This window comes from Pollicipes pollicipes, unplaced genomic scaffold (genome assembly GCF_011947565.3).
Source record: "Pollicipes pollicipes isolate AB1234 unplaced genomic scaffold, Ppol_2.1 Scaffold_3447;HRSCAF=4054_pilon_pilon_pilon, whole genome shotgun sequence".
Lineage (NCBI taxonomy): Eukaryota > Metazoa > Arthropoda > Thecostraca > Pollicipedomorpha > Pollicipedidae > Pollicipes > Pollicipes pollicipes.
Window position 1 is genome coordinate 2,925,488 of NW_023596297.1, and position 26,626 is coordinate 2,952,113.

General features: G+C 63.0%; 1 protein-coding gene and 2 non-coding genes across 3 annotated transcripts in view; 2 read left to right on the forward strand and 1 right to left on the reverse strand.

The window, feature by feature from the left end:
• Window positions 1–200: 200 nt before the first annotated feature.
• Window positions 201–26,626, reverse strand: part of LOC119091478 (uncharacterized) — a 73,132-nt gene continuing 46,706 nt past the window's right edge. Inside the window, exons 40-63 of the mRNA XM_037214279.1 lie at window positions 25,876–25,953; window positions 21,780–21,831; window positions 21,337–21,434; window positions 20,568–20,694; window positions 17,910–18,193; window positions 17,388–17,522; window positions 16,630–16,780; window positions 15,852–16,066; window positions 14,355–14,505; window positions 13,025–13,126; window positions 11,807–11,871; window positions 10,679–10,967; window positions 8,063–8,211; window positions 4,384–4,707; window positions 3,946–4,020; window positions 3,244–3,885; window positions 2,740–3,090; window positions 2,374–2,670; window positions 1,813–1,953; window positions 1,345–1,575; window positions 1,081–1,239; window positions 613–705; window positions 362–510; window positions 201–231 (exon numbers count right to left, since the gene is read on the reverse strand). Coding sequence (XP_037070174.1) covers window positions 201–231; window positions 362–510; window positions 613–705; window positions 1,081–1,239; window positions 1,345–1,575; window positions 1,813–1,953; window positions 2,374–2,670; window positions 2,740–3,090; window positions 3,244–3,885; window positions 3,946–4,020; window positions 4,384–4,707; window positions 8,063–8,211; window positions 10,679–10,967; window positions 11,807–11,871; window positions 13,025–13,126; window positions 14,355–14,505; window positions 15,852–16,066; window positions 16,630–16,780; window positions 17,388–17,522; window positions 17,910–18,193; window positions 20,568–20,694; window positions 21,337–21,434; window positions 21,780–21,831; window positions 25,876–25,953 — 4,389 coding nt within the window. The remainder of the gene's footprint in view (window positions 232–361; window positions 511–612; window positions 706–1,080; window positions 1,240–1,344; window positions 1,576–1,812; window positions 1,954–2,373; window positions 2,671–2,739; window positions 3,091–3,243; window positions 3,886–3,945; window positions 4,021–4,383; window positions 4,708–8,062; window positions 8,212–10,678; window positions 10,968–11,806; window positions 11,872–13,024; window positions 13,127–14,354; window positions 14,506–15,851; window positions 16,067–16,629; window positions 16,781–17,387; window positions 17,523–17,909; window positions 18,194–20,567; window positions 20,695–21,336; window positions 21,435–21,779; window positions 21,832–25,875; window positions 25,954–26,626) is intronic.
• TRNAP-AGG (transfer RNA proline (anticodon AGG)) lies at window positions 17,702–17,773 on the forward strand. The gene has a single exon. It is a non-coding gene; the product is annotated as a tRNA-Pro (tRNA).
• On the forward strand, window positions 18,628–18,699 carry TRNAP-CGG (transfer RNA proline (anticodon CGG)). The gene has a single exon. It is a non-coding gene; the product is annotated as a tRNA-Pro (tRNA).

Below are 26,626 nucleotides of genomic sequence, written 5' to 3' on the forward strand. Positions count from 1 at the left end.
CAGCGCGGTGAGGCCGCGCGACAGCTCCAGCCGCGGCGGCGCGTCGTCCACCGGCAGCACGCGGATGTGCAGCGCCGTCGGCAGCCGCGTGCCGCGCGCCGTGTCCGGGTACACGTAGTACATGGGGTCGGCGCCGTCGGTGACGGTGAAGCTGAAGCCGTCGGCGCCGGCCGGCTCGCCGCCGCCGTGCCGGTACGAGATCATATTGCTGTCGAGGTCGCGCTGGCTGAACTGGCGCGCCGGCCGGCTGTGGTTGAAGAGCAGCCGCCCGAAGCGCGGCGGCTCGACCACCGTGAAGAGGAGCCGCTCCGGCGCCGTGTCGCGGTCGTCCAGCCGCAGCTCGAACGGCGTGATGACGCGCTCGGCGCCCTCCTCCACGCGCACCTCCTCCTTGAACAGCACTGGCCGCTTGTTGTCCACCGGCAGCAGCGAGATGCGGAACGTACGCCGTACGGCGTGCACCCCGTCGCTGACGGCGAACTCGAAGCTGTCCGCACGCTCCTCGTGCTGCTGGTGGTGCACGTAGCGCACCCGGCCGCCGGCCAGCTGCAGCTGCGTAAACTCGGCGAGGGGCCGGCCGGGGGCGCCGGCCAGCTCCAGGTGGCCGCGCGCCGGCGGCCGCGTCAGCCGGTACGTCAGGCGCGCGTCGTCGCTGTCGCTGTCGCTGCTGCTCAACACGTCCGTGGTGAGCACGGCCGTGCCGCCCTCGGGCAGGCGCAGGCCACCGCTCAGCGTCAGCGGGTAGGCGCTGTCGCCGCCCGCCACCGACACCAGCAGGTGCCGGTCCATCAGCAGGTTGGCGCCGTCGCTGACGTCGAAGCGGAAGCCGTCGTCGCCGTCGTCGCCGCCGCCGTGCGCGTAGCTGACGAGGCCGGCGTCCAGCTGCGGCTGTGTGAAGTTGTCACCAGGCGCCAGCGGCCGCTCCGCGCCGTCCAGCCGCAGCGTCAGCCGACCGTGGCGCGGCGCCGAGCGCAGCACGAACAGCAGCGAGTCGGCCGGCGAGTCGAGGTCGGCGGCGCGCAGCTGGCGGCCGGTGAGCGCCGCCGCGCCGCCCGCCGGCACGCGCAGGCCGCGGTTCACCGCCAGCGTCGGCACCTCGTCGTCGACGGGCACCACCTGTACGGCCACGCGGCCCTCGACGGCGTGGCCGGCGTGACCATCCTCCAGCCGGAAGCCAAAGGCGTCGGCCGTCGTCTCGGAGTCGTCGTGCGAGTAGACGAGCGCCATCCGACCGCGCAGCTCGTCGGCCGTGAAGCGCAGCGCCGGCTCGCCGCGCAGCAGGAGGCGGCCGTGGCGCGGCGGCGCCGTCACGCGGAAGGTGAGCGCGTCCGGCGGCAGGTCGGCGTCCTCCGCCGACAGCAGCTCCGAGTCGATGGCCAGGTCGCCACCCTCCAACACGACCAGCTCGCGCAGCAGCGGTCGCGGCCGCTCGTCGTTGACGGGCCGGATGAGCACGGGCACGGAGACGGGCGGCGAGGCGCCGACCCCGTCCGAGCAGCGCACGCTGAAGTTGTCGGCGCGCGGCTCCACGCCCTGGTGCACGCTCTGCACGTAGCGCACGGCGCCGGCGCGCAGCTCCTCGACCGAGAAGGCGGCGGCCGGGCCGGCGCGCGCCACCTCCGAGCCGTCGGCTGGCGCAACGCTCTCGAGGAAGCCGAACCGCGGCCGCGCCGCCACCACACACTGCAGCCGCGCCGCCGGCGTGTCGGCGTCCGTGACGGCGAGCAGCGCCGGTGGCAGCGGCGCCGCCGTACCCTCGTCCACGTAGAGGCCGCCATCGGCGACGGACACCACGGGCCGTTGGTTGTCCACCGGGCGGATGGTGACGTTGACTTCGATGTGGTCGACGGCGTCGCTGGCCATGTCGGAGAGCGCGAGCCGGAAGGCGTCGGTGCGCGCGCGTGGCCCCACCTCGCCGCCCAGGTGGCAGTAGGCGACGGCACCGTGATCCAGCTGCGACACCGTGAACCGGTCGGCCGGCGAGCCGTCCACGCAGACCGCGCCGGCGGCCGGCGCGCGCGCCACCAGGAACGTCAGCCGGCCGCGCTCCGAGTCGGGGTCGACGGCCGGCAGCTGGTCGGCGTCGAGCGACGCCACGCCGCCCTCGTCCACCGCCAGCCGCAGCCGCCGCGCTCCGGCCGGCACGTGCGGCGGCTGGTCGTCGACGGGCGCGACGGTGACGGGGAAGAGCGCCGGCACAGCCTGCCGCCCGTCCGTCACCTGCAGTCGGAGGAGGTCTTCGGCGCCCTCCGAGCCGTCGTGTACGTACAGCACGCGGCCGGCGGCCAGGCTGGCGCGCCAGAAGTGCTCGCCGGCGCGCAGCGGGCGGCCGTCGACGCTGAGCGTGCCGTGCGCCGGCGGCGCTGTCAGCACGAAGCGCAGCTCGTCGGCAGCCGTGTCCGGGTCGACAGCATCCAGCAGATCAACGGTGATGACGGCCGAGCCGCCCTCGGGCACGTCACGCAGCCCGCGGCTGGTGACGCTCGGCGGCAAATCGTCCACCGGTGTCAGGAACACGGTGAGCACCTGGTCGCGGAGCGTGTTGCCCGGGGCGTCGGCCACGCTGAAGCCCAGCTGCAGGACGCGCGGCAGCAGGCCCAGCTCGCCGCTGGTCGGAAGGAACGCCACCTTGTGGTGGTTCACCTGCGCCTGTGTGAAGTTTGTGAGCCGCTGGTCGGGCCGCTCGGCGAGCACCAGGTGGCCGGGGGCGCCCTCCAGCGGTGCCGGCGCGCCGTCCACCTCGCGCGCCGGCCGCGTGACCACGAACACGACCCGCTCCGGAGGCGAGGCGTTGTCCTCGTAGCTGAGCGCCGCGCGGTCAAGCGGCTTGGCGCGACCCTCGTCGACGACCATCGAGAGAGACGCGCCGGGCCGCAGCGCCGGCGGCTCGTCGTCGACCGGCAGCACGGTCACGACGAACGCCTCCGGCCCGGAGCGGTTGGGCGGCTCGGCGGCGTCGCGGACGGTGAACGCCACGTGCTCGGTGTGCACGCCGGCGCGCGGCGCGCCCGTGTGCCGATAGAAGAGCCTGCCGTCGAGCAGGTCCGCCTGCGTCCAGGCGGTCACCACGCGCTCGTACAGGCCGTCCAGCTGCCGCCAGTCGGCCGCGCCGTCCGGCTTGTCGGCGCGCCTGATCAGGAACACGCCTTCGCCGCCGGCGCCGGGCGGCGCCAGCTCGAACGTCAGCTGGCGCGCCGGGCTGTCGACGTCGACGGCGGCGAGTCGGCGCGTGGTCACGCGCACCTCCTGGCTGCGGTGCACCGTGAGGCCGGTGTTGACGCTGACCAGCGGCGGCTGGTCGTCCTCGGGGAACACGGTCACCGGCAGCACGAACAGCACGTCGCTGCTGCCGTCGGTGGCGCGCAGCAGCACGTTGTCGCTGGTCGAGTCGCTGCCGTCGTGCTGGTACGTCACCAGGCCGGTGTCGAGGTCGGCCGGCGAGAAGCGGCTGACGGTCGCGCCGAGCAGCAGCAGCCGGCCGTGGCGCAGCCCGTCCACCACGTGCACGGTCACCTCGCTCAGATTGTCCTCGTCGGTGATCTCCAGATTGGCGGAGCTGAGCAGGTGGCGGCTCTGGCCCTCGAACAGTGAGATGCCTGTGTTGCGCGTCACCACCGGCGAGCGCGTGTTGATCGGGTGCACGACGATGCTGAGCGTGAACGGATCGGACACGAGGCCGTCGGCGTCGAGCACGCGCAGCCCCAGCTGGAAGGTGCGGCGGCGCGCCGAGCGGCCACTCGGCGGCTGGTAGCTCACCTTCAGCTCGCCGAGGTCGCGCTGCAGGAACGACGTGAGGGGCGCGTCCGGGTCGTCCGACGAGAAGAGCCGGCCGTCGCCGTAGCCGAGCGGTGCCGTCACATTGAAGACCAGCTCGCCGGCCGGCGTCTCGGCGTCGACCGCGCGCAGCGCCGCCGGCCGCAGCGGCGTCGGCGAGCCTTGGCGCACGTCCAGCGTGAGCTGCGCGTCCGCCGATGGCGCCGGCGGCGTGTTGCGCCGCGCGCCGTCGATGTGCACGCGCACCTGGAAGTGCTCGCGCCGCAGCAGCACACCGCCGGCGTCGCGCGCCTCCGCCGTCAGCGCGATGAAGTCGCGGTCGAGTGCCTCTGGCCCGCCGTGACGGTACTGGATGGCGGCGGCCGAGAGCGCGTCGCACGGCAGGCGCCGCTCGTCGCCGAGCTGCGTGACCAGCCGGCCGTGTCGCGGCAGACCGAGCCCATCCGGCAGCGTCAGCCAGCAGCGCTCGCCCTCGCCGGCCACCAGCCGCAGCAGGTGCGGCCCTAGCGGCTCCGACAGGCCGCCCGGCTCGGCCACCAGCAGCGGCAGACTCTCCAGCACCAGCGTCGGCGACGCCGGCAGCACCCGCACCAGCAGCGTCAGCGGCACGACGGCCGCGTCCTCGGCCGAGTCGTAGCGCACCAGCAGTGTGACGCGGTGCTCTTCCGGCTGCGCGGCGCCATAGTGCGTGTAAACCACGGCGCCATGCGCGAACTGACACGGAAACTCGTCCGGCTCAAGGCGGCCGGGCGCGCGGCCGAGCGGCGCGCGCACCACGCGCACGCGACACCGGTCACCCGGCGGCACCCAGAGGGAGAGTTCCGAGGTCGGGTCAACGGCGTGCTCGCCGCCGCGGACCACCGCCAGCCCGTGGTTGGCCTGCACCACGTCCTGCTCGTTCAGGTAGTCGAAGGCGCCGGCGAAGCTGTAGTCCTCGTAGTAGTCGGCGAAGGAGTCGGCCGAGGCGTCGGCGTCGGCGGCGGCGGCCGCCAGGCACACGGCCAGCGCGGCAGCGGCCAGCGCGCGCATCGCTGCCGACTCACCGGCGGCTGCCGAGGACTCACCGTGAGCTCACAAGACGAGACGAGACGGGGCGAGACGAGACGAGACGAGACGAGACGGGGCGAAACAAGCCGGCCGGCACCGTGGCGGCTCTGGTTGACGCCAAAGAGAAGCCGCGGCTTGCTCCGTCTAGCGGTGATTTTGTCTCCGAAGAAGGTTCCGCAGCAGGTACGTCAACTGAAGCAGAGACCCGCACGCCGCACAAGATTGGAACTGACTAAGCGGGGCGGAGGGTGGGGGTGGGCGGGAGGAGGCGGTAGGGTGATATCCCGTTTGCCGCCAGCGGGGCGGTCAGTCAGACAACAGTCCACGGCGAGAGCCGACACCAGACTGAGCGGATACACGCTGACCGGGGAACCCGTTCACTCCCGAGCGGGGAACCTCCTCCCGCGGGGCCGCCGCCGTCAGATGGCAGGGCCGGCGCCCGGAGCCCCGGTGCCGGCGGTCCAGAGCCGGCAGGGGGCAGATCAAGAGCTGCGGCCGGAGAACGGGGTGGCGCATGTGTACTGTCGTTAGAGGCTGGGCAGGTTAGGTGACTGCGATTAAACCACTTTTGGTCAGGTTGCTCAGTTCAGGTCTTTGGGCCTGACTACTCAAGCTGAGCGGGGTTATATCGTTCTCTACCTCGGGTCAAGTCCATGTTAGGACAGATCCGGGAAGAGGGGTTAACGGGACCGTAACACCTTCCACGACAGCGGAAAGTGCTCACATTTTCTCTATTTCTCTAATTCAGTGACTTAAATTTAGGGAAATTGCCCTATTCTAGCACAGATCGCTACGACTTTGGCACGGCTTTCCCAAACAGACTTAAACCCCTGCCCAACCCTCATGCTGGATCCGCTCCAAGATCCGCAGGCCAGGCATTTGTGTCAAATTGCGAGTGCCGGTGATATACCCACCAGCATGCTCCCTACTTGACCCCAGGTCAACCACCCCCCAATATCTAACCGCTGGAGTGACCCAGGCAGGCGTAAGCGCTGTTTGGCGTAAGTTCTAGCACGAGTCGTACAGGTTCCCCAAATTTGAACTATCCGTCCAAATGTACGCATGTGACGTGTCGCAGGGCCTCGCACATAACCGAGACTTAACTAAGCGCAAGAACTTCGACGAAACCTACGCACAACAGAACTAGTGCCCACATTTTGACCTTTCCAGTTCATGCGGCTACAGCACTGTTTTCTGTTCATATACCAGACGCCGTGGTTTACTGGCAAATCATACGTGATAGGATTGTCGATACATGAAGCCGGTGCCACCGCTGTAGCTTAAGGTCGTGTCGACTGACTGCTCCCCTCGCGACTCGGATTGCGACGGCGGATAGTTCATTGCATGGCTTCGGGCTCCTAATGTTGATAAACTTGCAGGTCGTGTCATCCCTGAATACAAATCGCAGCGGTTGATTTTCGAGGTAGCTTTTGAAAATGCAATATGGCGCTCTCGGCGGTGGAAAATCGAGAGCCTAAATGTTCTTTTGAAACGAATAACGGCATCCTGATATAGCGTTTCGTCTTTTATTTTGTCGTTTTATATCGCTCAGACCGCGCGGCAGACGGCTCACAACTGGACGGAGCGGCCGGCCGGCTGCCGCTCCGACGGGCCGGGTGCGCACATGTTTCTTTTGTATCTGCACGTGAGGGGGTGTCCCTAAATAAGCAGCGGGCCCGTTAGCTGGACGGTGTGGGCGTTGTTCACGGAGTGTTCGTCGCCTCTGCAGACAGGGGGGCGGGGCTCGGCGGCGGCCCGGGCCTCCGCTGGGCTAACGAGCCGGCCGCCGGCTGCTAACGGGCAGCAGAAGCGGACCACCAGATGACCGGGGTCAGGGGTCAGTAGAGGGGGAAGGGGGGGGGTACACAGCGGGGCCGTGACGATACTGGACGTGGAACCAGCCGTTATGGTCACAACGGGTCGTGTGTGAACAACTGCTGCCCGAATGGCGAGAGGTCACAGGAAGGATTGGGTTGACGAGGTTACAATTGGGACAAGGACACGCGCATCTTCATCGTGTTAGTTGACGTTTTCATAAGCTTTCACATGCGTATTTGGCAACCATATTCTATTTGCTCTCTCAGTTTTGATATCGGCGAAATGAAGACGTTTTTCCTAGCATTGCGTGACTATATCTCGCTGATCTTAGCGCAACGCCCGATCTACGGAGCTGGGCGTAATGGATGTGGGGACGAAGCCGAAGAGACGTCCAATCACACATAACTCACCACAACCCAACCTTTTTCGCGTGAAGCTCAGGTTCATGAAGGGCATATCGGGTACTTCAATTCGTAAATAAAACGTTTCTCATGAGCGCCGTTCCCAAATCAGCAGGCCAAAAATCCTGCGTATACGGCTCGACACGCAATGATCGGATGATCACATGATTATCACACAATGATCACACAATGATCGGATCCCCGCAGCATTTTCTCATCATGAGCTTGCAATGAGACGCACGGTCGCTGTACCGGGCATCATTCATCGAAGGCATGCCGCACGAAGGTAACCCATCGCCACGATGTTTGAAGCAGGCTGAATCCATGAAACGGCAAACAAACCTGGCAATTGACCTGCCGACCTCACTAAATAACACTCGAAAATCGATTGTCTGAGAGGCATTGGTTTTGCCCCCCTGTGCGCGAGCTCCCTCGATCAGCGCGTTTAACACCACAGCCAATTACAGCATTAGCCCACCGCGTTTATGCATCGAACCAGCGGTCGCAAATCACGGTCGGACACCACGCGGAGTCGGCGTGGTGTCCGGCGGCGCGGCGCGGCGCCCCGCACGCCGCTAAACGCCGGTGCCCGCCGGGCGCGCGCCCCTCTCCCAATTACACCCGCGCGGACTCAATCAATTGGCTATCAGACGGAGCGCGCGGCGTGCTGATTTACCGCCGCCGCTATCGCCCGATCAGGCGGCGCGCCGCGTCCGAGGCGGGCGCCGGCGCGGGGACCACCCGCCGGCAGGCTGGCACCTCTCCTCCGCGGCACCGGCGCGCCAGCTCCGTCATCGCTGGACCCCGGGAGCATGGTCCGGGCTCCGGCTCCGGGACGAAGCTTGGGGGAGGTCAGGTCGGATGAGGATGACTCGGATGAGGTCGGGTAGGACGACGCTGACTCGGATGAGGTCAGGTCGGATGACGCTGACTCGGATGAGGTCGGGTCGGATGAGGATGACTCGGATGAGGTCGGGTCGGATGAGGATGACTCAGATGAGGTCGGGTCGGATGACGCTGACTCGGATGAGGTCGGGCCGGATGAGGGTGACTCGGATGAGGTCGGGTCGGATGACGCTGACTCGGATGAGGTCGGGTCGGATGAGGATGACTCGGATGAGGTCGGGCCGGATGAGGGTGACTCGGATGAGGTCGGGTCGGATGAGGATGACTCGGATGAGGTCGGGTCACATCCGCGTTTCGCGACAGCGTTCGGCTACCGCACCCGGCGTCATGGAGGTAGTGGTAGCACACGGCTTTCGGCGTTGGAGGCCGCCAGGTGTCAGAAGCCCTCGCGTACCACCGAACATCCTTGGCCATGCCACGTAATGTTGGAGACAGTTTTCAATTTCCGTTTCCAGCTAACTCTATTCCAGGACAGATCTGATGCACTACAAAATGTCGTCCTAATGTTTTAGCCGCGGGCGGAGGGGCTACAGGCGCTGCCTCATGACCGCATGGTTCAGGTCCGCTGCGCGTCGGAGAGTACTGCCGCCGATTTCACCCGGGAGTTTTGATGCCAGTGACCCCAGCAGCCAGGTCCTCGAGGAAAAACTTAACGGCTTTTATGCACCAACGTGAAATGAAACAACGTCGCAACCGTGAAATTTTCAGAGACATGCTGCATTGAGAACGGTCAAACGTTCGCAACGCATACACGAAGTAGATCGGGCTTCAGGTATACACTGATAACAAGCTGGGTGAGTTACGGCAGATGTAGCTGAACTTGAAAGCCTGCGCTCATCCTTCACACATTCGCGCCGCCAAAATACAAACAACCTGGGTTCTTCGATCCGAATGATCGGCGACTACCGTTGTTTTCGCTGACACAGAGCGGTGCAGACATACATGTACGCCAGCGGCAAATATGTGCGTTTATCGCTGCCCGTCCGCCGGACGCCGCATACTTCGAAGCTCACCTCTGCCAGCCGAGCACAACCGACGTGCGTGCCAGAAGCCCGGCGTTATTCTGTTCCGCTTCCTCCTCGCCTGCTTCCGTGCATGTTCTTCAATACATCAGACACGGTGTAAACGGAGTGACATTTATTGCACTAGTTAATAATGACACATCTGACTAGAGAACGTTTGTAGCGACAAACAGCCCGAACCGGCCTAAATGTCCATCCAAAACAAGACTCGCCGCCTTCGCGGCGGGGCGGAGCGGCCGCATCGCCCCGCGGGGCGTGTGGTCTGCACCCGCGGAGCAGTACATGCAGAGGAAGGGGTCACCGACGGGCGCGACGGCGCCGCCCGGGCGGCCGGCCGCCACCGCTGCCGCCGGCGGCAGCTGCGCCGGCCGACGGGCGCCGCGCCGCGGAAGGGCACACCGACTAGGAGGAAGGCTGCGGCGCTACACACACGGAGACGGCACCCACCGAGGCCCACCCACCCGCACACACGTATCACAAACACGCGCGGCCGCCCGCCGGCGGGCCCGGCCACTGCACGACACGGAACAAAGGCACACACCGTCATTAGTGGGAGCCGGCCGGCGGGGCCGCCAAGGGGCGCCGCCGGCGACCGCACGACCCCGACCATCAGTCCCGCGTCGTGACGCGCTGTCCGCGCCGTCGCCAGTGGAATGGCCGCACTCTCGGCGAGGTACGGCGGCCCGGGACGGCGGGAGGCGGCGGCGGGCCGGCCACAGAGCACGCCGGCAGCTGATGTCACGCGCCGATGTGTGGGATGCTTCCAGATGACGCAAGCTGGTCGGGAAGCATGCAGCGCCGCTTACAGGTGATGTCCTTGAATGCATCACATCAAGTACCTGATTCAACAACACGCCATCTGACCGGCAGTAAGCTCCAACTTAGACAACGCTATAGAAAAAACAATGACTTGACACCGGTGGATCTCACAGGTTAACGCGTTTCTCCTCCGATCACGCCCACACCACAACAGTCCGCTAGTCCAGAGCCGTCCACCCCACACGCCGTCATTCTCACCCACTCTGACAGCATTCGCACCGCGCAGCCCGCCTGCCCGTCGCTGTCCTTCTTGCAACACTCCGACTGGCACCGCGCACCGCAACGGCGCGACGCCCCATTCGACATGCCAGGGAGCCCCTGCAGCACGTGCCGTCCCCACCGAGGGCCTCCTCAGCTCTCGTCGGAGGCCGGTGTCCGCACCAGCCGGCGCTGCGGCCAGGACAGCGCGCCCAGCTGGTCGCTGCCGTTCCATTCCCACACCGGACTCGCCGAGCCGTGATAACGGAGGGCGAGCTGGCCGGCCGGCGCGGCGGCCTGGCCGAACGTCGGCGAGCGCCGTCTGCGGGGCGGCCCGACACCGACCGCCGGCTCACGCGTCCGACTCCGGCATCGTCTCCAGCTTCACCAGGTGAATGGGGTCGAGCTCCTCAGGCGGCGGCGCCTCGGGCTCCACCTCGCCGGCCGCCGAGCGCGCTGCGCCCGCCGCCGTGCTCGGCCCGGACCGCTTCGGCTCGTCGGCCGTCGGAGCCGTCTCGGCCGGAGGCGGCGGCGGCGGAGGGTCTTCGCCCGGCCAGCCTCCCGAAGGCGCCGCCGGGGCGGACTCCGGCGCCGGCGGCGGCGGCGGCTCGTCCTCGACGGCCGGCTCCGTCACGACCGGCTCCGCCTCGGGCGGCGGCGGCGGTGGCGGCGGCGGCGGCTCCTCCTCGGGACTGGACGGCTCCTCAGGCGGCGTGGCCGGCGTGTGGATGATCTGCGGCTCGGCGCCGGGCGTCGTGGGCGAGCGCGGCTCCTCCGCCATCGGCTCGTCGACGGCCGGCGTCGGCCCGTCAGCCGCCGGCTGACTCTGGTGGCCGTCGCCAGCGGCGGCGGCCGGCTGCCGGAAGTCGACGGGCGCCGTCTCGCAGCACGGTGTGGGGGCCGTCACCACGATCTGCGCCACGCCCAGCCCGGCCGCCCCGTCCGGCGCCGCCGCGCCACGGTCCGGACCTTCCGTCTCCTCCTGCCGGCCCCAGCCCGCGTCAGTCGGGTGTGGCGAATTGGGCACTAAGCTCAACACCCATACTTAGTTCACTGAGCCTACGGGCTGACTGCGGTTCCAACACGCACAAGCAATGCATGACAGCCTGTTTAGTCTGCATCAGGCATGACGAGTGCGCAACGCCGCACGTGACTGCTCTCGGCATGCTGCCCTTCCTCAAGCAAGTGTGTACTGTATAGTGTGCACCTGGCATGACCCACGTCAGGTACACACGGACCTGGAGCGGCAACAGAGGCACCTGCGCCTTCACACAACAACTGGTTTGTGTTCACGAAACCCCGAGACCAAAAGCGCAGCATACAATGATACATTAAACAAAGAATGACACGTCTTGGCTTTGGTCAGCCAAGACAATTTCGGTTATCTATCTGTGTTCTATTTGACAAGCGATCTAACAAGCGATCTAAATGCTTGTGATCGGCAAGCTTTCGACGACTTAGGACGAGGGTCCATATGACTACAATAGGGCACAAGTTATCGTTTTCACCTATTCCCACGAAGTTTCATCGAGTAACACCCGACAACATAGTTTGCAAAGACGCAAAACTCTGCTAAAAAACTACACTGCGAAGCGAATCATCGGCGAAAACCTGCTGAAGCGTTTCGTAACAAGCCGTGTCCGATGTCATCACACGCGATCGTCCGCCGTCGGCGCCGGCGGCGCACTGTCGACCGTGGTCTGCTCAGCGGCCGTCGGCGCCGGCGGCGCACTGTCGACCGTGGCCTGCTCAGCGGCCGTCGGTGTCGGCGGCGCGCTGTCGACCGTGGCCCGCTCAGCGGCCGGCGGTGCCGCTCCGTACCTGGACCGTGACGTTGACCTGGACGACTGGGTCCGGCTCGGCGCCACTCCGCTCGCCGTCCGCTCCTGGGCAGCGTGCGAGATCGGGCCGCGTGAGCAGGGCGGTGTTCCGGTGCGCCCTCCCCCCGGGGGCCCACGGCAGAACAGAACGAGGGGGTCGCGTAGGAGGCGGAGGAGGCACCGCGGCCCGTCGGACTGCTGCCGATGCAGGGGACCGGAAGGACGGGCCGAGGGGCGAGGGGGGGGGGGGGGGCGAAGAGGCGCCGCGGCTCACCGGGCCGCTGCTGACGCGGGCAACGACGGGAGGAGCTTGTGCCGCCCTCACCACATGGGGAGGAGCTGCAGTGTCACCGAGGGCTGCGCTCGCACGTTCAGCTTGCGTGCCACGCCCGCGGTAAGTTCAAACGTGGCTTCGCAATGAGCAATTGGAGCGCGGCCCAGATCGTCCATATTCCCTTCATCACAACCCCAGTTCAACACAAGCGGGCGGCACAGCTCGGCCGGACACCGGAGGAGACCGCCGGAGCCGGCCGGTGCTTACAATCAGCTCGGCTCCGTGGGCAGGCCGGCTGACTCCCGCTCTGCATAATGACGCGCGGCGGCACATTCCGGCGGGTGCCATTAGCGGGTCGGCCGCTGCGCCGGTCATCGCGAGCGCCGAGCCGACCGGCGGGGGCCCCGTCGGCCGCGTGTCGGGCGGCGGGGAGGCCGGGCCGGCACACGGACGACGAGCGCGCCCGCCGCGGCCGGCTCGCGGGCCGCCGCAGAAGGTGGCCGTGTCAGCGCGGAGGGGCGGCGCGCGGCGCGCTCGCAGCGGCCGTCACTCCGCCGAGGGAACACACACAACACTGCAGAGGACGACACGGCCAGAATGAGGGAGGGGCGAGACAGAGTGTGGGACAGCGTGAGACGGGCGGGGTGAGTACAGCGGCTCGCGCAGCGGCTGGCGTACGGGGTACACTCGATGCTGAGTTGCTCGGCGGCGTGGGTGAGAGAAACGGGGATCCGCCGGTCTTCAATCACAACTCGCTTCAAAAATCGGCAGCAATCCTCACGACGTGATGCCGGTCACAAAAGCGTCAAGCAACCGAGCTTGTCTGGAGCAAAAGCATAGCGGCAAGATTGCAGGAGCGTAGCAGCGCAGCCAGCATAGAAAAGCCAAGAGAAGCAAAGGACAGGCGCGAACACGAAGGAAGTGTGTCGTCGGCGCTTCACTTACCTGCTCGGCTGACGGCGCCCTCTGCTTTCGCGCGGTACACTTGCTGCTGCTCTTTGGACAATTCCAAATCAAAACCGGGCGAGCAATACGAATAAGACACCACTGAAAACGAAACGAACGAAATAAATCACGACGGATAGAGAAACCGAGCCGGATGGCGAAGGCAAGGCTCGCAGCAAAATGCATCACCTGCACGACACGCTAAAGCTAACCACGACAAAGGCAGAGCCCACAGGCCGGCGCCTAGCTGGCAGCGCATGTGCCTGATTTTGGATACAATCCCGCACGTCGGGGATCGTTCTGGGCACCTTTTCGACTGCTGCGTTGTCATAAGACTTGTAAGCACAATACGTAAAGAGGATGGAAATTTGAAACTAGCATTAGTTCTTTCCGCAAAACTGTGCAATAACCTCAAATAGCTCGAAACGTTTAAAGGCTTGACGATGCCACGGTACATTATCTCCGAATGGGGTTCAGAATTTGCACTGGCACTGCGTACCTGCGAAGCATGCGCACACAAGACTACATATCTCGTTCAGTATCACCAACAAGACTCAACCGTGTTGAGGACATGCCCAACCTGCCGCCACGAACTCTGTGGACTGCGACTACGCCACACCGAGGACAAACACGGCCTAGCTATCAGTCAGCACTAGCACACGGCTGAGGCGTCACTCAACGCACACAACACCATGAGCAAGCTCTCGTCGGACGTCCCGCCGCTATGACAACACGTGTTGTCCTGCGCGAACTCGGACACCGTCACACTGCCTTACCGTGCGACGCTGCACCGCGCCCTGCCCGGAGCAGCCGCCTCTCGGCACCGTCGCCGGGCCGCGCGGCCCCGGCACAGCCGCTAACAGGCTACCAGATCGCCCATCCCAAGCACTAGGAACAGTCGATTAAAGGCACGCCCTGCAGCGTCCTGCCGCTCTAGAGTGGTGAGTTTGATGGCTTCTCGAAAGAGGTCAAATTTGGAATTTACATGCTGTGGCCAGATTTTCCTGCCGGTATTCCCCCATTTTTAACGAGGAAAGGCACAAACACATCGCAACAAGAAATAGCAGAGCTCTGAACTGGTGTCGAGTGCAACTACAGTCTAATAGTGCTTTTACTACAACAAACGAGAGCCCGCGAGGACGCTGAGTGCCATAAGGTCGCTAGTCTACCGGCTGCTGCTCAACCGGGTGAACAGACCGGGATCGGAGCCGCGCCAGGCCCGTGATCTCAGTAGCGATCACCACACGGTCCCCTGCGGCAGCCGCCGGCGGCCGCGCGGCACCAGCCGGGTCTAGCCTGAGCCCGACCCCGCCGGTGACCTCCGACTGACCTGTGGCCTGCGCCTGGTCGGGGCTGGCGCTGTCCTCGCTGGGCTGCGGCGTCGGCTGCGTCACGATCACCATCTGCGGCGGCAGCAGGCTGGCCGGCACGTCCGGCGGCGTGAAGACGGGCGGCGCCTCGCCCAGGCCGGACGTCTCGCTCTGGCGGCGACGGACCACGTCACCACGGCCCGGCGCACACCGGGCCACGCGCCTCGCTCTCGTGGGAGACGACGCCGGGCGCACACCCACACGCACACACACACGCGCACAAACACACCCACACACGCACAAACACACCCACACACGCACACGCACACCCACACACCCACACACGCACACGCGCACAAACACACCCACACACACACACACCCACACCCACACCCACACCCGCACACACACCCACACTCACACCCACACCCACACACACTACGGCTCTCTGCAGCGCGCCCATCCGTCCTGCTTGCCTCATTATCCTCGCTTCATCCTGCATGCTCGCGACGCCCCGTTTCTCCGGGATACAGCTCCACACGCCAGCCGTGAGTGGCATTAGGGGCCTCTGGTGGGGGCTCCGTCCGAACACAGAGTCCCATATTCCACATAGCGGTCCCTGCGGAGGCTGAAGCTGGACGGAGCACCCCCAAGTGTCTATAGTTTTGCCCCACTATTATTTCTCTTTCACCCAATTACTCTGGAAGGGTCATTTCTGGCCGAAAGGGGCCGAATCCACATCACACCAAACATACGGCGCGGTGAGGGCCGACGCGCACAGCAGACTGAGAGACGCTGTTGGCACCACACGCGCTCCATAAACGTGTCTGCAAGCATTACAAACAGACCATCAGGAGAAGCGCCTAAGACTTCACAAAAGCGACCACCTTACATGCACGGACCTCGCAGTACAGCTCTGGCGTCGCGAAGCATGAAACACATAAAAAGCCTCACGAATCGAGCAGCAATACCGACGAATCAGTGCCGGCTGCGCTAGCTGGCCTCTGCAAGTCGGTAGACACGCGCCAACGCGGAAGCCATCCCGAATTTCGACCTCAGCAATCTATCGCCACGCATACATTACTCACGTGACTTCAACCCGTCTACAATTACGGCGGGCGGCCCACCGCAGCGCGCGGCCGCGGCCGACACGGCGCGCGCTACTGCGGCGGTCGCGGCGCATCGTTAGCCGTGTTTGCCGCCGAGCGCATCCGCCTGGCGGCGGCGCCATTTGAAATTCGGGCGCCGGGCCGCACGGGGCGGTGCCAATACATCACCCCGACGCGGAAGCGATGCCCCGGCCCGCGCCATCAAACAAATACGGCGGGGTCAGCGGCTGGAGCGCCTCGGACCCCCCCCCCCCCCCCCGCAAGCCGCCGTCCGGCCGCCCACTGGGACCGCCCGAGGGCTTCTCTGGCACCGACCGGACGTGCCACTGCGACTGCGTGCGTGCAGGCCCCGCCGCCATCTCTCGGTGGGCGCTGGCCGGCGCGCCGCGGGGCCGGCAGCAGCCTCACCTCCGGCGTGAGCGGGTCGCCGTTGGCGTGGCAGTCCTCCACCACCAGCGAGGGGAAGAGGCCGACGCGCCCCTCCAGCTCGCCCTCCCACCAGCCGTCGTCGACGTCGTCGTGCACGACGGTGCGCAGCACGCGCACGATCTGGTCCTCCACCAGCGAGAGCTCCTCGGCACTCGTGGCGTCGTAGTCGTACAGCGCGCGGCAGTAGTGAGAGCCTGCCAGACGCGGCGGCCGGTCAGAGCGCCCGTCTCTGCTGCCCGTCCACGACGGCGCGCTCCGTGCTGGGAACGCCGCGCCCTCGAGCGCCGGCTGCTGCGCAGGACGTCCGGGCCCGGCGGCGGTAAGCGCCACTCACAGGGCGTCGAAGTCACCCGTCGCGACACGACTGTACCGTGGCGGGTGACGAACGTACAGGCGAGGAAAAGAGCCCCAGGAAGTGTGTGACCAGGGCGGTACGGTGCGAGACGATGACGCCGATCAGCAGTACTGATTCTGCGAGGCTGAAACACCTCCCTCAAGGCCCAGCAACATCCATTGCTCATGCAATCGCGGCGTAGCCTTACCGGGCAAATTAGCCGCACCCTGCCAGTTACACGGGGCACCCTCCAAATGGACGTCCTAAGCGCAGACGGTTGTAATTATAATGCAAATAAAATAGATAAAATAATGCCATCTTATGTCAAAACGAAACGGTGGCCGACATCAACGAGTCCCAGCATCCTCCTGCAGCACCGCTACGAACGCCTCGTACCATGAACCCCGTGCCCCGGCGCGTTACCGTCTGGCAGCTGGCCGGCGGCCACCGGCAGCGACTGGGGCGGCTCAACCAGCAGGGGCGGTGCCTCGGGCGCGCCCTCCTGGCCCTCCTCGATCGTCGGCAGCTCGTTCCCATAGTCGACCGAGCTGAAGCTGACGCCCTCTGTCTCCACCTGCGGCACACGTTACCGTCAGGCATGCGACCAAGCTGAAGCTGAAGCTGACGCCCTCCGTCTCCACCTGCGGTACGGGCCACCGTCAGGCACACGACCAAGCTGGAGCTGAAGCTGACGCCATCCGTCTCCACCTGCGGCACGCGCCACCACCGGGCACATGGGTCCGGTGGTGGCGTGCGCTCGCAACTCCGGCCTGGTGTGGTGACGCAGCACGACGGCGGTACATCGCGTGCACAAAAGTCCCGCATTTCGTCTTGATTCGCGTCGAGTTCCGTCTCGTCTTGAGCCAAACGAGCATTGTTCGCAGTGCCTGGCCTTCATGCCACAAGCGATATCACCCGTTTGCAAAAATCGTACGATGTTGCAGCTAGTGTTAACTGACAGGGAGAGTGACCCGTCAGACAGATAGAGGCAACTTCGCTGACGTTCCCGCCCAGCTGAATAGTCAGAATAGAATAGAACAGCTAAGAGTGGAGAGTGCCCACTGAGCAAAAACAAGCAGCTCTGTTGACGCCCCAACTTCCAGCCAGCTGTCCCACCCAACTGAAGCCCGTGCGCCCGCCCGCGGGGCACACGGGACTCGCGCCGGGGCGCCGCAGCTCACCTCCACGTAGTTGTGCGGCACGAGGCCCTCGAGGCCGGCGTCGTTGCGCGCTCGCACCCAGCCGTCGCCGTCCCCCTCGCTGACGATCTCCAGCGGCTCGTTCTCGGTGATGCTCAGCTCGTCCGGGTTCTGCGCCTGCGAGGTCAGACGGCGCACACGCTCAGCGGGCGACGCTCCAGGTGTTCCTCTCTCCCTCCTCAGAGAGGGTTGCTGTCTTAATAACAGGTCAGCAGCTACGTCAGTGCAGAACTGTCAGTGGCATTATCAAAGCGCAGCGGTTATCTGTATTGGCGATGGAGCACGAAGACGCTACTGGCTCGTTGGTCTAGGGGTATGATTCTCGCTTAGGGTGCGAGAGGTCCCGGGTTCAAATCCCGGACGAGCCCTGCTTATTGCCGCCCATCTGCGGCACTTGTTTTGCTTTAAGGCACGCAAGACAGAGCTGTTTCCAAATAAACACGTCGCATCGTCGTGAGCTTACCGCAGCCTGAGTCACGTGCGTCGTGCCGTGCTCTGTCATACCTCGTAGGCGAAGAGCGCGACACAACGCGAGCCGACAGCGGGCGGCGGGCCGGCGCCCGTCTCGGCCGTGTGGCCATTGAGCTGCGCCGCGTCGTTGGAGTCGGCCGGCGGCGGCGGCGCCTCGTCGGCGGCCGGCTGACCCCAGGCGTCATCGGTGGGCCAGCTGTTCTGCACGCCCGGCAGCGCAGGCGCCGGCGGCACGGGCGTGGTGGGCACAGCGCCCCAGTCGGGCGCGGCACCCCAGCCGGCCGTCAGTTGCGCCATCTGAGACTGGGCCGCCAGCACTGCGGGCCGGGCCCGGTCACGTCAGGCCAGGCCAAGTCAGGCCGCACCACGTCAGATCACGTCACGTCACGTCTGAAGAACACGACCGGCCGATGGCAGCTTTAACTGCTAGATTACCAGCATCGCGTCAGGTCGGGTCATGTCATGTCAGGTCAGATGCACATAGACGACCACCGTTAGCTCTTATCTGGCTCTCTAACACATGGAGACCGCGTATCATGAAGATGTTATAGCGCAGACATCAAACGTTGACAGTTTAAAAAGCCTGATACGCAAAAAAATAAATAGAGGATTGATAAAGCATTGCCGCCCGCCGTCTTGTCCGGCCACATACCCCATCATGCCATCTCGCGCCAATAAAGAAAACTAACCAAGGACGCATCATTCATACTTGGCGTTTTGCCGATTTGGGTTTACCGCGCTTTCCCGCATCGGCTCGTTGGTCTAGGGGTATGATTCTCGCTTCGGGTGCGAGAGGTCCCGGGTTCAAATCCCGGACGAGCCCGACTTTTTCCATGAATGAGCACCTGGCGGTAACTTAAGTACCTCAAGCCCGATGGACAGCTGAATAGTATAAATCTGCCTTTATCAATCTACAAAGTTCATTAAATCTAATCTTGCATGCCATATGATTGAATAAAGAATTGCTTAAGCTGTTGGGTTACAGCTACGCCGCGCCTTTCGGATGTTACTATGGAAAAATCTTGGGGGTGGTCAAACTGACCCAACCCGAGTGCGTATGAAATAACGCAATTGGACAAGTTATTAACAAAATATAATGAAATCACCAATACAAAAAACAAAACAAATACATAACTGACAATTACGCATCATACAGCTTTCCAAGGTCACCCGGTCATGGCTGGAAGCCGAAAACCAGTCTCATTTTCAGGACCAGTTAACACCTGCCTTCAGCCAGAGGAACGTTCCGGGACGTGGTGTGCATCCTAACACTCATGGCAAGAACGGTGATCCGAAACCCTTCTATCCGTTACGCTAACACTTGGCCTCAATTTCTTCACAACATCCTCAGTACATTTCCAGCCACATACAGTTTTAACTGACGCGAAAACAGCTTTGTCCTGGCTAAGCCCCTTGTTAAAACAAAGTTGCCCATTTCATCCGATTTGGCTCCGCCTGGTGGTTTTAACTGATGAAGTCAGCTTTGGCTTTACGTTACCAAAGTTCAAACCATCGGCTTCGGATGAGGGACCTCAAAATCTGGCACAAGTTAGTTCACGTGCACGCCTACCTACCGTTTGAATTTGGTATTTCCATCTTTCTTAGCTTTTTAGATCTCTGGAGGTCAAATTTACCCCACCCGAGCGCGCTGCATTCCAACGGCCACCCAGGCGCGTGTTCATAGAAACGCGTTAATTTGGGTAACTGAAGTAAAATAAAGCTTTTGTGAAGTTAAGACGCGACTGTAGCAAAAAGTGATACTGACAAAGCCTACGCCAGTAGTTCCAAATGGCATGGAGCCAAAACTGGAGTCATAGCGCAAAAATTGTTCGAAGCCAAAGCCGAAGCCCGCTGCTAAGAGTGGCACGAAACCAATGACAAAGACCACCGTTAACACATGACACGAAGTCGAAGCCAGTCGTGAAATATCACAAAGCCAGAGACGAACCAAAATCCTTTGGAAGACAACTGCGGCTTTACGAAGCCGGAGTACGCTTCGTCTCCCTGCCTGCCGCGCTGGGAGCTTGACAAAACGGCACCAAAAACGAGTGTGCTGAGCATGCCACGCTTCAGCTGCATGCCGAGTCGCAGCATGTATCGATTCGCACAGCTTTCTTTCTCCCAGCCGCTTGTGGTTTACGCTGCGATGCTTCTACAAAGACTTCGCTGCTGCCATTCTTCGTTCTGGAGGCTCAATAGTGCTCTCAAGCAAATTTTCTCCCCGTTGTAAACATACCACATGACAAACCCGCGATTCTTTTCCACCGAGGCGGATACAATTTCATTTGGCGCACCTATGTGTGTGTGTGTGTGCGTAGCTGTGCAAGGCTTCCACCAGTTATGCAACTAGCCGAACCTAGCTAGAACATACCTGCCACAAAGGACACGTTCAACGCCACATAGCAGCCTGACAGACGCCGAGGCGCGTCACTGCGCCAGCCGATTTCCGACGAGCCGTCCCGCCGGGACAGCGGTCCGTCGGCGGAGCATCGCTACAGACAGAGACCGAGCACAGAAACACTTCCGACAGGTTTGGACCAGAAACCCAGCTGTGGCTCCCCAGCGACTGAAGTCCGCAGTGAAGCCGGCGCACACATCTACCACGGATCTCCAGACACCTGCGTCAGCCGTGTGACGCCGCTGGACGGCGGCCCAGGAGCCGTCGGGCGGCGGGTCGCGAGCGGCACTCACCCTCGCGGTCGGCCGGGCACTCGTCGTCGTCGGCCGCCTCGTGCGAGTCGTAGCGTGCCGCGCCGCCCGTCGGCACCGGCGACGCGCTCAGCGACGCGTCGTTCAGGTCACTGTCGTCGTCCCGGTACTGGGGACATCGCACAGCGGGTCGGATCACGCGCGCCGCTGAGGAACCGCTGACATGGGACGGAAGCCGGGTCAGGTCACTGTCATCGTCCCGGTACTGGGGACATCGCACAGCGGGTCGGATCGCGCGCGCCGCTGAGGAACCGCTGACGTGGGACGGAAGCCGGGTCAGGTCACTGTCGTCGTCCCGGTACTGGGGACATCGCACAGCGGGTCGGATCGCGCGCGCCGCTGAGGAACCGCTGACGTGGGACGGAAGCCGGGTCAGGCATGGTCGCTGTCATCGTCGCGGCACCGCCGACATGATGCTGGATGCGCCAGGTCATGTCAGGTCACCGTCGGCGTCGCGGACACAGGAAGATCTCATGCACCGGGTCCAGTCAGGCCACGACTGTCGCATTGCCGGGACGTGCCACGTACAAAACAAGCTAGTTTGCCATGTCACCGTAACGATAATGCAGACATTGTGTACACGTGTGCACACAAGGCAGGCCTCACGGCCAGGGCGGGCCAGTGCCATCCCTGCCATACCGGGACAAACAATGCAGGCCAGATCTGGCCACTGCCGTGTCGACGGCCCTGGACCAGCACTCTGTCGGCGCTGTCGGCAGCAGCTGCCACAGCCGGGGCGCGGCCCTCTGACCTGCTCTCTGACGCTCAGCTGGCTGCTGGACCGACACATGGTGTCGCCCACCGACAGCGTGTCCACGTCAAACTGGCTCATAAACTCGTCCACATTCACTGAAACACGGCGGCGGCCTGTTAGCGCGGGCATGCTGCGCCACGTCACGTCACGGCTCGGCACGTCACGTCACGTCACGTCACGGATCGGCACGTCACGGCAAACTGCCTCAGGCGCAGTCACAATAAAAATGCGTGAACCACGCCGACGTCTTCAAGTGAGGGGCATCAAACTCACCACAGGAGTCATCAGCCAGGTGCTTTCCTGGCACAACTTTCCACCAGTTAAAACAGCGGCAGCAATGAGCGTGGCGCGTGGCGCGGCGTGGTGACGGGCTGCAGCAGCGCCCGTCAACCGGGGACCAGAGATGTGGCGGGGGCCGGTCCGTCTCAACCAGAGCTTACCTCCGCCGTCGCGCAAGCACTGTATTCGAGCCTGACACTTGACGAGGGATGTCTGGAAAGACGCGAACAATGACATCAGGCAAAGAGCGATGGACCTTAGATCCACGTCATTATACCACAAACAACGGGACCTTCACAAGCTAACCGCCATGACGCCGAATGCATGGCCATAACACGCTCACGCGCTACCAGCACCTTGGTGAAGAACACGCCACTACAACGGTATAGTATCAACGACTTCCAATTTCTTTACATACTCATCGGAAGGCATCCGTTTCTGAATCCAGACCAGACGTTTGCCAGACCCTGTCGGCTCAGTCCGTGCTCAGGAAGGCAACAGACCACAACCTGCTGAACTGGTTTCGAGTCGTATGAGATGTGTGTCGCTCCTTACATGCTTTCCATTGCCAATATCTGCTGAAGCAAGCTCTGCCTTCAATTATGTTCATAAAGTCAATAGATATCATAGCCTTGTTCAGTCCCGTTTGCTTGTAGGTTACATAAACGAGCGTGTCCAAGGCGCAAAAAGTCCAGCGATATTTGCTTAGCTTACCAACCAACTGGACGAGCCCTTTTATTTTGGAAACAGGAAAAAATCAGGTAAAATGATAACCTATTCACACCAGCTAGGCTTTCAGCGCAAGGTTTATTTTATGGGGTACACGGCCTGACCAAACAAACCCATGATGACATACACGAATAATATGAATCCCTTAACTATTCGTAGAAGGCAAACGGGCTGCTGCCGACGTGTAACACATTGCCTGCCATCCGGCAACACTCCCTGCCCGCCGGAGCTGCTCGCCGGACGCCCACAGCCGGCGGGCTGCTGCCGGCGTGTAACACATTGTCTGCCACCCGGCAACACTCCCTGTCCGCCGGAGCTGCTCGCCAGACGCCCACAGCCGGTGCCGGCCGACCACTCAGCTGAAGGTCCGCGCCGCCGCCGGCGGGCGGGACACTCGATACCGTCCGACGGGCCGGCGCCAGCTCATCAGTATGCAGCGCGCCGACGTCTGCCGCCGGCGGCCATCAACGGCGCCGACGCCGCTCACGGAACCCGGTGTTCCGCCTCTGCTGATGGCGGTATTAAGTGCAGCGCATTGCACAATAGGTGGCCGGCGCGCCGCGTGAACCATATCCGCTCACAGCGGCCGAGTCAAGACTAAAGTGGAAAGGGCGTGCTCCCCACGACAAACTTCCGCGGTGCCACGCACCAGAAACGGCGTTGTTGATCCAAGGAGAGCGCGCACACGGACTCTCCGGTGGTCCCAAAACTTGTGCGGTTATGATTCACGTTCACACGGTCCTCGAACACGCGACGGCAGGGTTGGAAAAAACTTCTGGCGTTTTCCATCGGCAGAGAGGTGAACGAACATCACGGCCGCCCGCTCCAATATAAAACACAGCGGGCAGCTCAATGTTTGCCTTTAACCCCCATGTTTGAGACACGGATCTGGCCCGTCAAAGCAGCCCTCCCACTATGTTTCGAAGAGTGGACAGCTCTTCCGAAGTGATAGTGCAGCGTTGGCTGCACGCACTTACGGCCAGTGTGGAGTTTAGCGAGCAGGGGCGCAGCCAGGCTGTTTTTAAGAGGGAGGTGGGTGGGGTGGGGAAGCGGAGTTCAGCGTTAACGTATCACGCCGTTAACGTATTCACTTTCGATCAGGAACCACCTATGACGGCAAATAAAACAACGCGAGGCCTAGAGGCAAGTCACCGCCTTAGCCATGCTTGTAACAACCGCTGTTGTCACGTACAGCCTTCCGGGTCGTCAGGATCTTCAAGCGTCCAACGTATGACATTGCCGCGAACCATACCACAGGGGTGTGCACTGTTGATGACGATAGCTTCCAACATGTTCGGAAAGCAGCCCCATCGGAACGTATTGCTGGATTGTTATTAAACGAACATTTAAACAGATTTCAAACCGCCAAATGTTTAGCTTGGTTATTTGAATTAGAGCCCTTTCGACCAGTCATGATCATTCCACGGCTATGGGATGAAGAAAAATGGAAAACGCTGGGGCAGGGCTACATGTGACTGGCGGGGGGGGGGGGGGGGGGGCGGGGTCGACCGTTGGTCGACCGAGCGTTGACCCGCGCAGGAAACACCTCTGCCAGGTATGCGCCGGATGCCCGGTCAGTCCCCTCCAGGGAGCCTCCAGGCCCACTCGTGGTGGCGCGTACAGCCTGCCCCGGACAAGCGAGACGTCGCGAGGATTCAGGATAAAGCAAGACAGACGGTAAGAGGGTCGGATCCCACCAAATGAATGACCTGTCCATATGTAATGGGCGCAGGTGGCACAAGGGCCAGCCACATGTACAATGACCGCCGATAAACAATCAATTGGACCGCAACTCATTCCAAGTCGTAAGCGTGTGTGTGAGAGAGTTGTGTGAACCAGGGCTCCGCCGGAAGCTCCCAACGTCGTGGCGTCTGGCATGCCACACCGCGCCGTGGAACCCGTTCACCCGAGGGCGCCGCAGCCGCCGGGCCGCCCCGCCCCCCGTACCGAGTCAGCTGCATATGCATGACGCCGGCCGGCCGGGGGCGCGGCGCTGCCGGCTCGTTACCGGCTAACGGGCCGGGTGGCGTTCCCACGCCGTGCGGCGCCGATTGAGACGCGCCGCGTCTACTCGGCCGCCGTCGCCGCTGAGCGATGGAGACGTCAGCCGTGTGACCATGCCCGGGCCGGCGCGCTCAGCGGCTCGGGGCGCGCCGCGGGCCTCCCGCCCGGGCGATGTCTCGCGCGGACAATGATCGGCTCGCCGGTCGCCGCCGGAGAGGGTGCGTGTGAGTGGAGCGGCGCTGCCGCCGGCGGCTGCGGCGGACGGGCCGCGGCTCGAGCGGTAGCCGCGCCCCGGAGGCCATGGGTCGCGACTGGAGACGGAGGTCCGCTGGTTCATGCAGATGATGGTGATCTCCGTCTTGCCTTCGCAAACTAATCGCACTATTTGGAGTCGAAATCCCGCCGACGAACGACAACGAGAGGGCCAAAACGACTGACAAGGCGGTGCGATGAGAGCCGGGAGCAGTATCGTAACTCTAAGCGTGGACGTGCGTGTCGTGGACACCGTGGACCTGGCACAAGTGCCAAATAAAAATCGTATCTTACTACACCCAACCCCTTCGGCCCCGCTTGGCTTTTAAATATGCTTTTCTATGGCAACTGGTAATCCGTATTCGACTTCGATTGAGCACACTGTACTGAGCACTACACAGATGGCTGGAATCGTAGCTAAACTTGGCGAACACGTGGCATGGTCCGATCAGCCGCTTATGCTATACCCGGAGACGTTGTCAGCAACTGAACAATGTCTCAGTATGTGTTTTCCTCGTAGAGGATATGTGAGGACAAAGAAGTGCCCCAGTGTGACACTCGGTAATAAAATGAGGGCTGGTATCAGACAGCAGTGCAATCGCCACTGACTTCAATGCTCTCGAACTCTTGAACCAAGAGCGGTGCAAACTCAATGTGAATCCATCAAAAGTCCCTGAGCGGGGAATGGATAGATGTCCGGTGTTTCCCATCAGTCGTGGGCAAATGCATTTCAAAGCCAACCGTCTGAAGTAGCCTCTGAGCGTTTAAGATGCCGTGGAGGTACCTAGTCTGGTTTTAGACGCCGCCTTGATACACTTCCCAATACAATGTTAGTTGACAGTCATTGCCCCTTACATGCATTATTTTCCTTGCAAGCCCAAAAACTGTTTCAGCGTAGCATTTAGAACAAACGGGTATCTCCTCATTTGTGTGGCACTATCCCTCGGCCTGATTCCTCCCTTCGCCGCACCAACTTAATGAAGCTTTGAACCCTATTGGGTGAGTAACACGCACCGGCAGCTCCACTTAGGCGCCCCCCCCCCCCCGTCCATAGCGTTACAGGGAAGTCAAGTGCAAAGGTATTCACATCAACATTCGCAAAGCATTCGCCACGTTTTTACAGACTTGCTACGAATGCATCACTGGTCATACATCAGCCCATTCTCCTACACCAATATCACGCCCCATAATCACAAATTCCGCCCACTGAAAGGTCTGGAATCCTGCAATTTCCGTCGACGGGAGCGACAGCAGCAGATGCTGCCCACCTACCTCTGACCAGCGGAAGTTGTTCTTGGCCTCGTCTATCCGCATGTCGATGTCCATGCCGGCCGGGTCGGCCGGGTCCGACTGTCGGACGAGAGGGCCCACGGTCGCGTCAGTGGACGGGCCGGGCCGGGCCGGGTCGGGCTCGTCCAGCGCCGCCGCCACAGCGGTCAGAGCGGGCACGCACACGTGTCGACACCGGTGCCCGACAGCGGGCGGCGGCGGCGCTCGAGACCAACGGCCCACACAGCTGCGCCGGGCAGGACACGTGTCTCACTCGCTCACCACACGACGGCCAACAGACACCATTGTATCACCGTGCTTACAGATGTCCCCCTTGCTGTTCACACAGCACCGCTCGTCGCATTAGCACTCGCGCCCGATCGGTCAGCAGCTGAGCACCTCCCACGCAGCCTCCGGATATAGCGCTGCAGCCGGAGACTCGCGCCGGCAGCCCACGACAACCGGGCCAGAGGGCCCCGTCGACTCCCCCAACCGTCCGCGCCGCTAAAAATAGCGCAAATTTGTTCAAAGCGCCAGGAGGCAATGCAGAAAACGAATCTAACTCAAGTCGCCTGCGGCCGGCCGGCAATAATCGCAGCGCTCACTAAGTTTGCTGTCCAGCGCACCGCTGACCGGGGCGGCCCGCGGGCCTAATAACGCCGGCCCGGTCGACGGCCACCGGCGCCGTTCGTTCCCCGAACACGGGCCGGCCCGGGAGCCGGTCGACGCTGGGTTGTATCGCGGTGCCGCGCGC